The sequence below is a fragment of the Lichenostomus cassidix genome, chromosome 2 (assembly GCF_008360975.1).
Source record: "Lichenostomus cassidix isolate B80296 chromosome 2, HeHo_3.0, whole genome shotgun sequence".
NCBI lineage: Eukaryota > Metazoa > Chordata > Aves > Passeriformes > Meliphagidae > Lichenostomus > Lichenostomus cassidix.
In genome coordinates, this window is record NC_139482.1 from 69,482,198 (window position 1) to 69,500,591 (window position 18,394).

General features: G+C 38.5%; 1 protein-coding gene across 2 annotated transcripts in view; it reads right to left on the reverse strand.

The window, feature by feature from the left end:
* MYLK4 (myosin light chain kinase family member 4) overlaps positions 1-18,394 on the reverse strand; it is an 80,498-nt gene that overhangs the window by 27,836 nt on the left and 34,268 nt on the right. Inside the window, exon 1 of one of the 2 annotated variants that reach the window (XM_085052023.1) lies at positions 2,570-3,457. The exons of the other annotated variant lie outside the window; for it this stretch is intronic. Coding sequence (XP_084908149.1) covers positions 2,570-3,214 — 645 coding nt within the window. The 5' untranslated portion in view covers positions 3,215-3,457. Of the gene's footprint in view, positions 1-2,569; positions 3,458-18,394 lie in introns of those variants that run through there. 2 annotated transcript variants of the gene reach the window in all.

Sequence of the window (18,394 nt, forward strand, 5' to 3'; positions counted from 1 at the left end):
ACATTTCAGGTGTAAAACTCCACAAGGGTGACGATCCCCTACTTTTCTGTTCCTTTGCTTTTCTTTTTACTTTAATCACAACTATATAAAACATACATGAACATATGTAAATCCAGTTCAAATACGGAGACATGAGCAACCAACTCCACAGTGTCTCCTGGACCAGCCTTTTGACTAACTTGCTCAGAGATGCTGATGTTACCCCCTCACCCAGTGGAGAGTCTGTTTGCCCTAAATGCTGGTACACACAGTCTCCTACTTAGCTGACAGCCAAGCTCAGCAGTCTCTGCTGAAGGATATCATTCCATGTTCTGTTACTCCTAATGCAGGGCTGACTTCAAGTCTGTTTTTACTTAAACCTAAGATGACTAAGTGTTTACCAAAGCCAGCTGTTGTTCACAGGATAGCTTGGTAATATTATGATGGCCCTTTTCTAATAAATCAAACACACAGAGAGGAGGTAATGACAAGCTAACATATGTATGCTATCTCATTAAACAAACAAAATATAAACAACATCATAATATCATCAGCATGATTCCAGACATGCTCATGCTGCTTTTCCTAAGCCCACATGCTAGACAAGTTCCTACCAAGTCTTCTCAGCATCGCCAAGAGTCTGCCTAAACAAAAATGAATCAGTGAGGGGATTACAAATGTAGCTGCTGTTGGAAAAAGACAGAAACTCCACTTGCTCCTGTCTTTCTTGGATCCTTTTCAGTAGGGCTGTCTCTGTTTCCATCATGTTCAAGGCCCCTTGCCTCTACTTCTAGGTATTTTATAGCTCTGAACCCTCCATGGGGGATCTGCATCTCTGCCATCCTGGCTCCCCTCTGACCTGCCAAGCTCCTCCTGTTCCACTACACTGTTTGGCTCCCACAAACTCACCAGCAAAGCGTGCAAGGTCCTCCCCTTTCTCCAACCCTGCGTTTCTATTGCAGAGAGCCTTGCACCTACTCTGGTCTCCAGGAACTGCCAGTCCATTAACATGCCAAGCCTGATTCAGTTTACATTTATAAATACTTCAGATGAATATGTACTTTCACCAAGATAGGCAGATCTGTACCACAAACTGCAGTGATATATATGCAGTGATAAATACAGCATTATAGAGATGACCTGTGGGTCTCATTCCAATGGGGCTTTTACAACAGATGTTTTTACTGATGTTTTGAAAAATAAAAGAAGACCTAAACTCAGATGGCCAAATAAATATCTTTTCTTACCAAAGTAATTGTATAAAACAACAAAAATTTCTCTCTTGTTGAAACTCCTTTTTTGAAACCAGTCCAGCCTGATGTTCAAAGGGCCCGTAATGACAACTTTTGTTGTCAGTCTTCTTTGGCAAGGAAGCAATTTTTCTCTTCAGTTATAGTGATGCTCTGGAAACAAGGATGCACAATTTATATGCTTACATAGTGACGGATCAGTCAGTTCAGCTGACAGGGCTTTACAAGATGTTCCTCTGCTGCTACTCAGCACTGACTGCTATTTTTATAGTTTCCTTTGAAGGCTCAAATGCTTCTTGTCTGTCTAAGAAGTGGGGTTGCCTTAGGGTAACCAAGCTGAAAACACACAGTTTGCTGACCAGGCCATTCTGAGTAATACTGGGTGTGGTGCTTCTTTTTTCAAGGAATGCCATTTCCAGTCATACCTTCAGATGATGTTTTTCCTGCTCAAAATCTTTAGAAAAACAGACTCAAGAATTATTCTTTAAATGAGCCAAAGAGTAAAGCCTGCATGTGGCTTTTGGGAGAAAAAAAAACCTAAGCAAAACAGAACAAAATATGAAAGGCAACCTCTTTGGTTCACTGTGGGTTAATTAAATGCCAACATACTTTGTCAGAAGAAAGTCCTTAATTTTCTTTACCAAACAAAGAATACTCAAACTACCTTGCAAGACCTTATAGTAGTCGATGGAGTCTTTCAAGAGATTTTTGCTGTCTTTTAATCTGAACTTTAAAGAACATGATGAAACTCCCATTATGGTAACACAGGCATTTTTTACCCAGGGAAGTTTACACGAGCCACAGCTCCAGTTACAGTAACCCTACCTCAGATCCCAGTTTAGAAGTCCCCTAGTCCTCACCAATGGAGAGAAATACCAGATCGGAACAGCACACTTAAGATGTTCTTTGAAATAAGGGACAAACATATGTACATGCCCTGACCCAAGGAGCCTTTTTACCAGTTTCACTAATCTCTAGACCCTGGTGCACATTACACAACTGCTGCAACTTGATTCCCCCAGATAATTATAAATCCAGAAAATATCATTGTAAAATTCATGGCCAGGACCCAAGACTACTGTGTCAATCTTTGTTATGGTCTTTGTTGTTATGCTTTACAGCTGCAAAGGAGCAATTAGGAAAAAAATGAAGGTCTGTATAACAAGTAGATTTTTCTATATTTTTTCCACTGAAACTTGCTCAGCTTGTTCTTTTCATTTTTCGAGCACATTGGTTGCTCTTTCTTAAATGTCAACAAAATGAAAAAACTGAGCATAGAACAGAACATATTTGTAGCTTGCAATGATTCCTGCCAAGATGAAACACAAACCTGGGCTCACCTTTTCATTTTTCTCCTTGAGCAGATCACCAGCTGTTGTCTCCGAGAAAATGTGCATCCTAAAGCGATGTCCAGCTCCTGCCTTGCAAACTTTACGTTTTTTAACATGATGTTTTACAGTTGAATTATGAATTATAAATGTTTTCACCTTCTCAACCAGAGGCCCTACAAGTTTCTGTAGTCCAGAAACACTTTGTTCAAGTCCATCTAGCCTTCTAACCTGCTGCTCTGCTTTCCTGTTTATATCAGAAAGAGATTTTTTCATTTTAAGGCAAAGTCTCTTCATTTCATTGTTTTTCAGTTTTTTGTTTCTTTCCATCCTTGATCCAGGTTCAGATGTTTCCGCCTTTACCTTCTCAATGTCTTTTTCAATACAACAGATTTCTTGGGAAACACTGTTAAGCTTCTTAAGGACATTGTCTTGCAGAGTCAACAGTTTGTCAATTTTCTCTTCAAGGGAGGCAAACTTCACATCCATGATGCTAAAACTTTCAGATGTGCTGACATCACTTCTCGCAACATGACGAATTTGAGGAGGTTCCATTCCATTATCTGGCCCTTGGTTTTGCAAAGTGTTTGGATCAAATATTTTGGCCAAGTTGTTGACCATAGATGTAGAAGAGCTCTGCCTGCTGGATGTGGTCATTTTGCTGCTTTGGGTATAGGAAGGAAATGCTCTGATAGTCAGCTGCTGAGGACAATATCAGTTGCAAAGGCTTCCCATCTAGGCTGCTCAGATATACAGCCAAGTTTGGCAACTCCAGCTCACCTATTTTCTAAACTACTCTCATATATTTGACTAAAACAGAGAAAGAGACACCCAAATTATTTGGGAGAAAAATGCCTTTCATCCATTCTTTTTTTTACATATATATATATGTGTGTGTGTGTTTCCAAATGAAGTGAATATAGAGATGCATATCCTAAATGAACTCAGTCCAGTGACATCAGCCCTAGCAGGGATCGAACTATTTACACTCCAATGGCATTTGACAGCAAAAAGGCTACGCGACACATGAGAACTCTTTAAGGGTAGAAAGACTTTGGCAGTGGTGTTGTTGCTTTTCAAAAGCCTTGAATGTAATGTGATCCCTGCTCTGAAGAGAATAAGGGTCCTTACAGGGAACTTAAATGTGGCTGTGTTGAAATTAAAATTGCTATGTTTTACAGTAAACTTTTCAGACGAAAACTTCTATTCCTTGAAAAGCCTGTTATGCCAGGCAGGAAATCAATAGAGTGGTTAAAAAACAAATACACTAAAGAAAGTAAAACAAGGAGACACTGGAATGCAAATATTTGGGAAAAAAAAATCAGAGCCTTTTTATCTATCCTATGTCCCAGCTACCCCATAGCTAGCTCTTTATGCACAAGCAATTAACTCCTTAGCCAATATATCAATTTAGTTCTGTATTAATCAAGGCTGTTCTAATTTGCCACAAATTACAAAGCTTATGTTTTACTACGATCTGGTCATACAAATACCAAAATAGAACATTTGATAGAAACTCATCTCTTTTCTTTGTTTGCCTGATAGTAAATGTCTCGTGACCAGTGATTAGTATTCCTAACTGAAACAGTTTATTTAAGTTTTGCTTTTGCAAAAAACCTTAATTTCTTTCAAAAAGACAACATTGGACAAAAAAGAAATTTCATTAGTCAAATTCCCCTAAGGGTAGGTCTGAATTGCTGAACACCTTTCATGTTGTTTTAGAAAAATAAAAACAGAATTTAAAAGAAAGAAAAAACCAGAACTTCTCATCTCAATTCAGCTGTACTCCACAGGAGCAAGAAGTAAATCAGTATGGATCCGCTTGGTGGAGACAGGCTGCCTCTGAAACACAAAGAAATGGCTACCCTGGACAAATTACTGTGGTAGATTGATCACACATAAGTCAGTCTGCAGTGTTGCCACATCTTTTAGAGAAATAAACACATAAAATTGGCCAGCTGGTTGAAAAACAGACAGACTGATGCACTACTCAAAGGATCAAGAGCTTCTTTTGTGATCCCTGTGCACTATTTCTTTTGCCAGCCTCAGTTTCTCCATTCTTTGAATGGGGAGCATGAGGGATAATTAGGTAAGGCACATAGTGAGTTTGAATATCCAACATACTAAATAGTCCTTCAAAATTGCATGATCTTGTCTTTAATTTTAGATGCCAAATGTGTCTTTTAGAGTCAATCACAGCTGAAGGTTTCAAAAGCTTCCAAAGGCACTTTCCCACTATCATTTATGACTCAACAGGTAGTCAGTGTCAATAAGGATAAGCTAATTTAGGGGCTTATTCTCTGGTTACTGCAGGTTCATAAGTACATTTGTCACCTTCTGGGATCAGCATGTTACTGTGAGTGAAAATGAACTGTGTTCATGCACGACCCTAAAACATGGATTGAAATATCTTCTTTAAATAACAGACATTACCAAGAAGTGCCCATTCATGTGTTACTGTGCACAGCATATCCACTGAGCAGACTGAGAAGGTTAAATATTTTTAAAAGAGGAAACAGGATTAAAAAAAAAAAAAAGACCAGTTTAGGGATCTCTGTTTCATAAAACAAACAATATAAAGGACAGCAGTTAAAAAAGAGGAAGTAATAACAAAGCAAAGAACATCATATCAGTTCCAGCTAAGTAGTTATGTTTGAGGCCTTTTGTCTTAATTTGTTCATCTGTGCTAGAAACATGAACTAAAGTCTCCTGACATTTTCATATCTGCAGAAGTCCCTGTTGGACACAAACTTCCAGAAGATGTGCTTGCATGTCTGTAAACTAGTCAGGTCCAAAAAGCCATTTATCTTGGATGAAACATCCCTGCAGAAGTTCACAGTCAGCTTCCCCCTGTCCCCTGCCCCTCCTGCACACAAAAAAAAAGGGTTAAAGGTTTATTAGACCTTGCCACCCATCCAGCTAGGACTCCTGTTCTGGGGAATTTCATAGACAAAGACTGTTAGGCACAAGGATCCTCTCCAAAAGGAACATTTTGTTAAGGCAAAAAATTATTAAAAGGAAAAAGAAAAGGACATGCAGATAGCAGCGGTAAAATCATGTGTTATATTACTGTGCACAGCCACATATGTTAAACATTTCAATCTCTCCTAACAGTTGCCCAGGGAAATGCTATGTGAAATACCTCAAATCAGTACTATAAACACTAATAAAAATTTTAAGCTCTGTGAGGTAAGATCCTATTATCAAGTATCATCTGTAAAGTCCTACTGATTTAATATTTTGCCATGACATAAAAAAATACCAGACACCAAAAGGATAGAAAACAAACTATGAAAATGCTTCATTAAAAGCTCATCAGTACATGTTAGCAGTTCTGTCTGAAGCTGAACTGGAAGAGAGAACTGCTGTGCAGAGGCTTGAAAATAGGAATAAATGAAAGAAAACTAACGTCAGCTTGCTTTCTAGGCTCAGAAAGCTCTTGCCAGCAACTTCTTCACAGCTGGGAATCTGTAATCCCTGCTCCTTGGTCTGTAAACTGGAAACAACTTTACCTATCCAGATATTTTTCAGGAGTTCAATGAGAATAAATTACTTGAGGGAAAGTGTTCTGTAAAAAATAGTGTAATTTAAAGTATTTGAACATTTCCTTATTAGTGCTGTGAATTATTACAGCAACATTATGAAATTCAATAATATTATAAATAAATAATTTGAGCCATTTATAATAACCAAATACCTGAATGCAGTTTTCCTAAAATAATCTCTTGGCACCTGTACCTATCATTAATGCACAAAATAAGCCCACATAACAGCATTCTTGTTTTTATCTCACAAATTTTAGTAACAACTGATCATCGGATTTGCACAGGACAAAAACTGCTTAAAAGTCTGTTGGAAACTAAGGGTATGAGCTGCAGCAATGGTTACTTTTCATGAATTTAAAACAAAGAAAGATAACTGACTGAAATACTTTAGAAAGAAAGCAATTTCACTAGTTTTAAAGATTACACGAATCCCATGTTCCAAACATTGCATAATACTACAATTCAGAATATCAACACTAGGCCACTGCACCATGGCAGTGACAATGCCTAATGGCTGACATTGAACCCTGGGAATTTTTGCACAGGTGTAACAAACACCTGTTAATCAACTGAGAAAATGTATGGTATTTGATAATCTGCCATAAAGTTTTATTTCTTCTATACAACTGCTACCCTGTTGATTAATAATTCTTTTGAGTGACTTTTAGATGTAAGAAAATTAACCTGTAGCTCTCTTTTATTTCAAGGTCAGTTGGAATAGGCCTTAAAGCAGCATCTTTAATTTCCATGTGTAGGGGCATTGAAAATATGGAAGAAATAGCAATGAAGTAGCACTGCTCCTACTGTGACATTCACATTTTTAACATGTCTGAAGACATGATACACTGAGCCTGTAAGAGATGTGATAACATTCTACCCTTATATAGACACAGTTTGGAGAAGCAAATTTCCTTTTGATTTCTCTCTTGAATTCAAATTGCAGTTGGTGTTATTTTCTCTGCACACACAAATATGGAAAGCTGGCTAGCATTAGGAAATTATCCCAGCACACCTATTTGTTCCGTAGCTCTGTTAGTTGTTTGCTTCGGAACAGTGATCCTCCAGTTCAGAGATGCCCAGATCAAGCTTTTAGCACATTCTGCCCCAAAGCCTGTAAAAGGCAGGAGGACCTCAGTTCCACAGTGTTTGGATTTCAGTCTCATAGGCATTAGAGAAAAAAAAAAAATTGAAAAAAATATCATAGCCCAAAACATCTAAACAGTTTCTAATCAGTAAAAATATGTAAATTTTGTGGTTCTTTTAATTTCACATGACAAGTTATCAGTCCAAAGAAAGCCTGCTTTCTGCTTAAAAAATTTTTCACCAAGTTTTCACCAATTCTTAGTCCTCTGATCACACCGTTGAGCTGTTAACTACCCTGCCTTACCTTATCTTGTTCTACTGGACCCATGCTAAGAGGAGTTTCCCTCTCCCTCCCTGCTTTTTTAGACTGAGTCTTTTCAATTTAGTTCAGTTCCATTCTTCATTTTTCCGAACAATTAAAGTTCCAGACATAAATTTATGTCTGCTGGCATCAAACATTATAAATAAGAACACAAGTGGAAATATTTTAGGCATAGGGTCTTATTCCAACATTTTTGGGCTGCAAGCCATGTGTCAGGATATGACATATTTTGTGGAAGATTGCTACCACTGAACTTTATCTGGAGAACGTGGTAGGCATTCATCAATCTTGAGATGTTCAACACAAGGTATCTCCAAAACTCCCAAGTCCAGTTTAGTATTTTACTGCTCTGGAGGACTAGGGTGTTTTTCCCCCAGAAATAACATGGGGCCACCTGCCATGCAGAGTTTGCAGCACGTGTGTGATGCACGCTCCACATTCCAGCCATTCCTCGCTCGTATGTGTAAGCAGCACGTGTTCTCCTGACATTTCTGTACCTATGTCCTGGCAAGGATTGGGTTTACCTAGGCAATATATTAAGGGGAGTGGGCTGCAGGTCTGTGAACAATTAGCTCTGACTTACTTTCTGAGTTTTCCTAAAGCACTGTCTGAATTTCCCTTGGTGCAGTTGGAGTTGATTGCTTCCTGTGCCTTCCATGGATGACTAGAATAATTTGTTCTTTTCTCTTCTGCAAATACATTTAGTGTATTTGAAGTTTATTATTGCATCTCCCTCTCAGTATTCTCTCAAATATATAGTTATATTGCACACAAAAACATATTACCATTTCCTAGAAGTGCTCAGTATTGAGAAAAATGTAGGAATTTTTGCTTAAATATCTTTCTGGAGAAGTTGCCTTCCTAGATGAAATCAAAAATATTCTGTGTTTGTGGATTTTTAATAAATTCATTTCTGAAAATGGTACAAGCTAACATGTTATACTGTATCTCCCAGAAGACAATGTAAGATTTGGCTTTCCTTAGAACATATGGATCTTCTTTTCTATTAAAAAATTTGCTTAAATCTATAAAATAAAACCTCAGGACAGAGAAAATAAAAACTTCATAAACATATAGAAGGAGTCAGCTTTTCAGGAGCCCATGTAACAAAATTACTATCCATTGTTTTATATTTCAGTGAGTTAAAATAAGACCTTTGTAATATTATCTACAATTATCTTACTTTTCTGCTGACTTCTTATTTATGTTTATTTTTTTCAAAATCTAGCTCATGCCTTATATATCCCTGCCCTATATATCTGGAACTTCCATATTCTTCTTCCTTCCTTAAAAATTAATTACCTCCTGCCAATCTGACCACTGTTTTGTCTTCAGCATTTGTCCTACGGTTGATCTGCATTCACTTAATGAAAACTCATTCATAAATTGAGAAAGGTCATCTGTTAACCTACTTTTATGAAATTCTAGTTCAAATTACCTATTCTAATGCTCTATCCTCTACTAAAAAAGAAAAATTAAAAAAACAAGCAATCAACAAATCACTCCTTTTTCTGAAGCTCTGATCAAGAGAAATGAAGATTTTGTTCTCAGATTTTCCACAGAAATGCATATTTTGTGGCTGAACTGGCCACAGCCCATAGCAGAGGAGTTCCAATAGTATCTTTTACATCTGAATCACCATTTTTGTTTTAAAGATAAATCATATCTTTGCTTTTTTCCCTATTGTGATTATGGTCATAAACTGTAGACATCCCTAGCAAACAAGTCTGTCTTCTTGAATCATTTGCAAATAAGGTGTTTTGAAGAAGACCCTTATGTCATGCACAGAGTATTTCTGTAGAAGTCTCAGTAAAATCCATATCTCAATAAGTCCCAAAGAAGAAACAACTTTAGACTTTGGGGAACAGGAAAGCCACTGTCCAAAATACTCAGAGATTTCCATGTGGTAGTCACAAAGCAGAGAACGACTGTACGTAGTAGTGCACTTGAGAGCTGAAGCACATCTGCTCTTTCTCTGGTACACAAAAACAGCTCCCTGAGAAACAATATAAGCTTACAGCTGCTCAGCTCTGAAACAGATTAGAAAGCAAGCATGAAAGCTATGAACCAGATTCAGAAAGTCATGCTGTTTTCTGAAACTTCACAGATGTACTTGATGGTAGAACAGAAAAACCATTCTCCTCCCCTGCCCTCATTCTTCCCACCCTTCCCAATCAAAAAAGATCCATCAAGATAGATGAAGAAATTTATCTGAAATGATGTATTCCTACAATCAGCAGTCATGTTGGACTCCTTCACTGTGGGGGCTGAAATAACTGTATGCCTAAGATTAGGTGATATACTGTATCATAAGTGATATACCTTTATGGCTCCTCAGGGGTCTGCCCAAAACACTTGTCTGGAACTCTGCTTAAGGTCAGAAAAGGAAACAGCTTCATACAGTGCAGGAGCATACAGCAAGAAAAGTCTGGCACTGAACTTCATGAGGTACGACTAGGGAATTTACTGCTCCACAGGGCTCTCTGCACACAACTACTCTACGACCTGTTAATTAATTATGAATTCTGACTTCCTTTACTGTAATGACTCTGGTAACTAAGTATCCTGGAATATCCTAGCGATAAATGATGAGAGCAAGTCCCTGAAACAAACTACAGAGCGATCCTATTACAGTTCAGTGATCAAACTGTAGATGTATGGTACTGGTCTTTTAGACACACCACCACCTTCAAATTTTGAGCCTCTCTGTAAGCCTTTATGTGACCACCTTTTGGAGAAAAATAAATGTTAATTGACCTGTATATCCTTCTGTAGAAACTATCTTTGAAGATGAAAATTATAACAGAAGTCACCATCTATGTTCTGGGGGTTAAACCTCTTGTACTCTGGAACTCTGCAGATCTCTTCCATGTGGAAAAGCATTTGCACAGGAAAAGTAGTGTAACTGCAAGTTGCATGGTGCAGCATGCAACATTTACCCAGGTCAAGCACAACTAACTCATACACGACGTTCCTCTGTTAATGGGTTTCTTTGGATGAATAAGAACTACGCAGCACATTTAAAAAGCCACCAAAATCAGCATCTGTCTGCTTAACAGCTGAAGTTCAAAGCACTCCACCATCAAAGTACATGGTGTTCTTTCACTGAGGGTTGATCTCCACTATCATCTCCTGCTGTCAAGATATCACATCAAGAGTCTCACCTTTGCTTAGCTGTCCCCAATTAACTATACTAAAAACAAAACAAACCTCAAACCCCAGAGTTTCTTAAGGCTGAAAAATACTGTGTGATAAATTACCCATTAATAGCCTAAAACTCTATTTCCAGGAAGCCTGTTTAAAGGAAAATTCCTGACTTTCTGAGGCTAAAGTAGAGGTGTCATAACTCTGAAACCGAGCAATGAAAGAAGTACTGTCTCCAGGTGCAGCAGGAGCTGTACCTCATTTCATCTGCTGGGTAGACTGGTTAAAATCTTTGGTTGCAATCCAAAACTTTCTGGCAGCTAGCATCCTGTATTAAAATTTATAAACCACGAAAGGCCTTTTCTTACAAAAAACTTAATTCAGGATGGATAGGCTGAAAAGACTTGAAAGGGACAGTCATCAGAAGTGGTTATATGGAAAATTGGATGTAAGTAACACCTTTTGCTCCATCAGAACATACTAAAAATACAGTAAATGCAATTTCAGTAAGAAAGGGAAACTGTGCTGATTAAAAGATCTTTAAAAGAGCTGCAGAGAAGAGCTCCAGAGCTGCCTGGCCTGTAGGGAGGTAGAAGTTTTACAAAGTATGGATTATCCTCTCCAGAAGAAACACATTGGTAGCTCAGCTTTCTTCAAGCTGCAAAACTTACCTACTGTGCAGCCCACATTATCAGAACCCTGGTCAGAAACAGTGGACATCCTCTGTGGTGACTGCCCACTCAACAGGCAGAGCAGTCAAGTTCCCTGTGTGCCTTGGGCTGTCACTCTGATCAACTGGCTTTACAAACTCAGTCTTACAATGCAAAGGCAATTATCTTCTGATTCCCTCAGAGTTAACCCCTTATTCTCTGCTATAATAACACTCCAAAGATAACACACCACCAGCCTAGTGAAGATCCCAGTGTGACAGAGGGGAATGCAGTGCTCTCCTGAATGAATGACAACTGATTAGTTTTCACTTGTGGTGGTTTGTTCCCCGCTCCTTTCTACTGTGAGACTGGCTACAGCAGTGCAGATGGAAATTTTGTGGATTTTTGCTTGTTTGTTTCTTTAGCATAACAGAAAACACTATCCACAACTACTATTAGACCAATTCTCTATCATACACTTACTGCACCAAAAACCAGGAATTCGCTCACTCTGTAAGCAAGCCAGGGTACTGGTTATTTACCCAGGCAAGACTCTGCTGAAGCAAACATCTTTTTACCAGTATGACTACAACCAGAGTTGGAATTAAACAGACTTTAACTCAGTAAATCAGCATAAAAAGGTGCATGTAGAAAATGCGTTGACTCATCTCCTGAAAATCTAGCATCAGAAAAAGTGAAATGAATGGCACATTCATATGAAGCATGGATGGGATGTCAGAATCCACGGCTGTGTAGAAGAAAAAGAAAAAGTACCGTGAGATGCAAATAGTGGCAACCAGTGTTTTTAGGAAAGGGGCAATTTGAGTTTATTGTATCTGTAGGGTTGGCTAATTCTGGTGAATGTCAATATTTTAACAGATTGTAACCCGAGCCTGGCAAGTTTCCATAGCATTACTTTATGCTTTAGGGATGAAGAATTCAAAGGAAGGGCGTTACCTAAAATTTAACTTCTGAGCTATATTAAAAAGCCACAAAATCCAGGAATTCAAGTATTAAAGTATTTCTCTCCTTTGATCTATTTGTTTTAGACCAATACAAAATGCCCATTCTGATTAATTTCATGACAGAATGAATGGACATGAGGTAAATAAAGGTCACAGAAATCTTTTTCCTTGTCTTCCTGTCCTGCCCAGGGTACACATGCTAATACCATTTTGCACTGGCAGATATTTTCAGCAACAGAAAAGAGTTTTAGCTACGTATCTTCTCTTTTAGCTATTTTCACCCCTAAAGTGTTCATTCCAAAATGAAATATGGCAAGTTCCCAGCCTTATAGCTTAACTTTGAAAGCCATCACAATCATCACCTATTTTTGTCTTCTTTAAACCCCACATATTTCAACTAAATGATCATTCCAGATTCCAGGCCACCTGACTGCAAAGATTAGCCACATTCAGTGCCCAACCAAAGACATTCAGCAAATTCAGAACTTCAACATCTGTTACGAAGATCCTGGGTGCTGCTTCTTCAATTTTGAATTACCTGGTGAGTTCTAAAGATTTATGGTAGCTGGTAAGACACTGATATGCAAAACAAGCTGAGATTCATCAAATATCTTCTATAATAAAGCTTTTTTGTTTTAATTTGTCAAGTTTTGATCCACTTGAAAACATCCAAAGATGAACATCACTCTTGGCCTTATTGTGAGAAATTTCAAATCAAATTATTTCCAAGAAAAAACAAAATTTAAAAGATGTTTTGTGTGTACTAAGTATTTTCTTATGACCATTTACACAAAATCTGGTGAGAGGACTCTTGCTGTCAAGTATTTGCTTTTGCTAATGGAGGAGGACTTTCCTGGCAGACACAGGGAGTTTGAGCAGGATTTGCCTTGCAGATGCTTCTTTCACTTTCAAGAACCCACAGTGGCCCTGGCAAATGCATCCCTGAACATTGATACCTTTTTTCCCATGCTTTCACTTGTCTCTACAACACCCTTCAGGCATTCTAGAGTAAGTAAAGAACCTGTTTAAATGGAGCAGAGTGAGTATCACAAGGAAGAATGCACTAAGAAGAAACAAAAGTTCTGAAAATCAAGCTGTTGTGAACAGCTGCTAAACTCCTGTTTACTATCCAGGAAGATCCCAAAAAAGGTAGCATGCATCCAGATGTTAAGACAGGCCATAAGAACTGGGGGAGAAACTGTAAGGCTGTACATTTGCCATTTTTCAACTTCAAGTGCTTTTCTTGGGAAGCTGTGTTCCTTAAGGCAGGCCAGGAATAAAATAACAGCTGCGTCATTCAGGAAAGAAGAGCTAAGATTTTATTTTGTGGTAATGTTGCAGGAAAACTGCTTTCAAAGGTCAGTTTGGGCATCTGATGAGCACAATGACCCAAAGGACACAGAGTTGGATCACTGTGCCCACAACTGAAACACTATTTCCCCACCTTAATGCGTAGGCTAAATAAAACCATGTAAGATTTAAAGTGCTTAGCCTTTGGGCCAACTAGCTAAGCAAAAAGAGCACTTCCTTTGGCCAGTTGTAGCTTTTCCCAGGCAGAAGTTTCTTTTCTTTCCCAGGCAGAAGTTTCAAATTTTATCAACATGTAACACTGTCTGCAGTTTGAGTAAATAATAAAGTACACCAGTGTTACAGAAGCTGGCTAAATAAAACAGAGGTTGGTATTACCAATTCATTAATATTCCTGAATATTAATGTGTTTCAGCCTGTAAATACTGAGGAAATACTGGTTTTTTCTTTTTAGGAAAATATATTTTATTAGTTCTATGCTGTCTGCCAAGAAGCCTCACCTTCCTACCACGTTGTATCACACGCTTGCAGCCCTACCTCTTAAATCCCTGATTTCATGCAACTAACAGAGTTTTCTCTTTGTTTTTTCTTCCAGAAAGTCCAATGAAGACTTTCATTAGACTTTAAGGAACTCAATAGTCAGGATTATTAAACTAGAGTCCAAAATGAAAGCCTTGCGTTAACAGAATGGCTTAAATTAGATCACAAGCGCCAAAGGCCAGATCTTTTCTCTCAGTGAGTGCAGAAGAACCAAACCAATGGACTCAGTCTGATTACTGAAGTTCAGCAGTTGTATTACTTCTTTGCCAAAATGCACACATTGTGCTTTCCTGTTGTCACCTGCTCCAAATTAAAACTGTTACAGTGTACACCTGCAGGCTACCAAAATGAAGTCTTTAAGCCTTTGCCTGGTCCTTGCTGTGGGGTTCAGCATTAGTTTTATGAGGACAATTTTAAGCTACAGGCACCAGAAGTGAAGTATAAACCGTTTAGGAGGCCACATCCACACAGGTGGCCAGAACAGGTGCAAGGTAACTTTTGCTGACAGTAGTCATGTTTCAGAGTGTTTCACCATCTGATGTCATTAGGTGAATCCAGAAGCATTTCTAATTGCTTTTTGAAAAGCCTTTTGGGGAAAAGCTTTGCCTGCTGTTCATACTTACTTGTGAACTCTAAAGCCTTCTGGAGGGTTCAGGTGAAAACGACTGTGCTGCTGTGTGATAGGAGTGGGAACCCTTCAGAAGCTGAAGAAAAGAGCATTCTGAACAATTCATGCAGGACACCAGCCAGGTGCACTGGTAAACAGGCCTGGCTTCTTAGTGAAGCAAATGTTTGTAGCAGTGCTCTCCTAGAAACTTGTCCAGCAAAAAGAAAGACAGGTGAAGAGTTGGTACCCTTACTTTTCCCACTTTCTCCATGTAATTGGCCCAGTAACTACCTGGATTTCTTTTCCTGTCTGAGAACAGAAAAGGGAGTGATGACATTTAGACAGCATGGTTTCCTTGCACCTGTAACTTCTCCATAACTTGCATTTGTAACTTCCCCACTTCTGCGTAAGAGGGGCTATAGGGTCTCTAACTTTGCATAGTTAAAATGCAAAGAATTGTGGGAAAGGAACAGGGACCAGAAATATTAGGGCTCTTGCTGCATTGCACATCTGACCACAGAGAACATCCTGTGTTATGCAGGAGTATAATATCTAATAAACCTCATAAACAGGAAACTCTGACTTGAAAACACAGCAGGAGTAAGAAACATCATACTTATGCAATATATAATATTTCCTAGGAGCCAGATCTTTTGCATTTACTGAAGTGTTTTCAGGCTAAATTTTTCTGTATTTTTTGTATTGAAACAAGGAAGCATAACATTGCTTAGAATAGGTTTGTTGTATTTATGTTAATGAAAAGATCAGATCTGGATTCCTGAGTGTCTAGTGACTGCTTCTGGGACAGGGAAACACGAGAAGAGCAGTCATGTTATGAAACTCTCCTCTTACCTCAAAGGCACTTTCCTCTCTTCCCCTGACCTATCCTCATCTGTTCCCTGCTTCTATTTACAGAACTCCAATAATGTTACACACTATAATTTGATCACAAGTTTTTGGGTTCCATACAGAAACCCCCTGGCCAATTTCCATGGCCTCTACACCATGGAAGGGCATACTGAAAGACAAAAATGGTCCCTTCTCACTTCATGCAGCTGATGAAAGCTTATGTTATAGGCCTTTTTACCTTTTAAACTCTGTAATATTTTTGGGATCACAGATACAGGCAACATCCTTTTTCCTATTTGAAGGGAAAGCACAGATAGATCAAGCCCTACTGATACTGCTGTCTGGCTTTCCTCTTCTCCTCAGCAGGACAGCCAGCTATTATGCTGATTAAAGCTGAATATAAACACAAGGAAAACAAAGTTACAGAACCTTTGGACCCCATAATATAACTCTGCTCATCTAAAAGATGTTTACCTAAGGTAGGCATTCTCTGTGGTCAAGGGAGAGAAAAAGTGAGCAATGTCTACAGGATGGTTCAACCCCATGTTACGATGGAGGACGAAGGGGAAGAACTGTCCTAGGTAGTATTGTTCTTCTAACTGACTAAAGGAGACCTGCTACTGTTTCAAGGACTAGGGGCAGAGAAGACTAATCTCACCTTTTGCCCCCACTACAACAAAGCTTAGAAAACAGTCTGTCATCACAGAGACTTGAATCATGGCTTTAAGCATTGTTTAAGTTATGTCTGTCTGTATCCTGAGCAAGAGCCAGACTTGTAACCTTCCTTCCACTGCACTGTCGTGTTGGGCTCTAATGAGAGAGCACAATGAAACAGCCTATTCTAATCTCAGAACATCAAATAGTGGGGGATGATTCCGTGAAAAGATGTGGCAGACGGTATTTTCATCATGACTTCTATCATACAACTCTCATGAATGTTGCTTGGAAAACTGGCATCGGCAGGAATCGTGGATTAAATCTTGTCCTAAGGGTATGAAATATATGAGAACTGATCAGAAATCAAAAAATATTTTATTGCTCTGCCTACACAACACAGATGATCGCTGAAAAAGGGACTACTCCTCTCAAAATATCTGATTTTCACTCTTTGGAAAGGCGATTTTCACAAGCTGGAAAAAACACACAGTCTTTGGAAAGATGGGGCAATTTCACAGAGCAATCTCACTTTGCAATTATGCTATGTTGTTCAGTTTCTTATTAGTCTGCTTAGCTGGTTAATGGTTTCATAAAATAGTTAATTCCTCTATCTTTCACTTACTCTCTTTTTTTTTTTCCTTTTTTTCAAAGAAATACATGGTTTCTAACTAATCCTTATGCCTTAATCTCAGTACTCACTGAAGAGTCACTGGTAAGTAGTATCATTGCTCTAGAAAATCATGACTGTTGTGACCAGATGAATAAAGAATGACTGACTACCATTTCTTCCAGTGCAAAAGGATAGCTAGAGACTCTCAAAAAAAGTACTGCACATCAGTTTCAAATCAGAAACAACCAATTCTCATACTAATTACTCGTGAAGGTGTTTACTGCTACAGGATATTGATGGGGTGGTAGAGTTAATGGGCAGATAAAAAGGCATTGGACAAAATAACGAAGCACAGTTGCATTAGAGGCAATAGCAAAGATTAACTTCTGGCCATGGGCAGCTGTCTGAATGAAGCTCAGGTCTCCCTGGGTAAGAATCTCACCTTATGTCCCCCAGTTTTAGATACTGCTACTAGTCACCTGCAGCTGGGATGCTGGCCAACCTCTAATTCAAAAATACTCACATGAAAACCCCTGCTTTATTGCTTGTAAGCCTTTCTTTCTGCCACTAGAACACAGTGCTTGCACCTGGAAACATTTGGAAGCCTTGCCATGACCTCACTCACCTTTCTGCCTCTGGGATTCAATTTCGTGACTGCTGCGGGGTTTTTTTTTTACCTAAATTTTTCATCTGACACGATGGAAAATGAACTGTGATTACCCAGAGCGCAAGCCTCTATTCCCTGACCAATTCATATGATCCAACATGAGAATTAAAAATAGTTGTCACTGGAGCTAACCAAAGAGTTTTGAAACAAAACACTGAAATGTGCTGGAAAATGATGGCTCATGAAAACAGAAGACTGATGAAAACAGAAGACTGATGAACACATGATGTTCTCTTCCATGTAAAATTAACTAGGGAAGAAGGCAAAGCAATATCTGCAACCCGACTGGAATGAAGCATGTCTATTTTTCATTTCAGTGCAGTTTTTCTTTTGCAACCCTCTCTTCAAGGGCGTGAAATTATTACAATGAAATTCAAAACCTTAGGAAATGAGCCAGATTATAAATTTCTTTGCAAACTAATTTCAACCAGTTCTCTTAGTCAAAGGTTTTTCTATCTTCTGGAAAACCCCTGACTGAACTGAAATGTGAAATTCTTCTATTTCACTTATTGTGAAATAGAATCAAATAAACTTGACTTTAAAAGACAATTTTACATGAATCTGAAGGAAGCTGTTTTTGGTTTTAGATGCCAGTCTGTGTTGAACATAGCATACAGAGTTAAGTCAGAGCATGAAGCACACAGAACAGGGAGAAGTGCTGGATCTGCACTGATTTTTTTTTAATATTTACTCTGCCATTTCTCCTTTTACCCCTGCATTACTACTTCCTGCTATTTTCCTTGAAAGATGGTGTTTCTTAACATCAAGTTTCATCCACACTATCCGCAAGAGCACAACAAAATTCTTCAATTCTTTGGTTCTGCTGTACTAGCTGTTTCAAGTTCACTTTCAGTGGTAAACATGCCACAATGGGGAACATCACCATATAT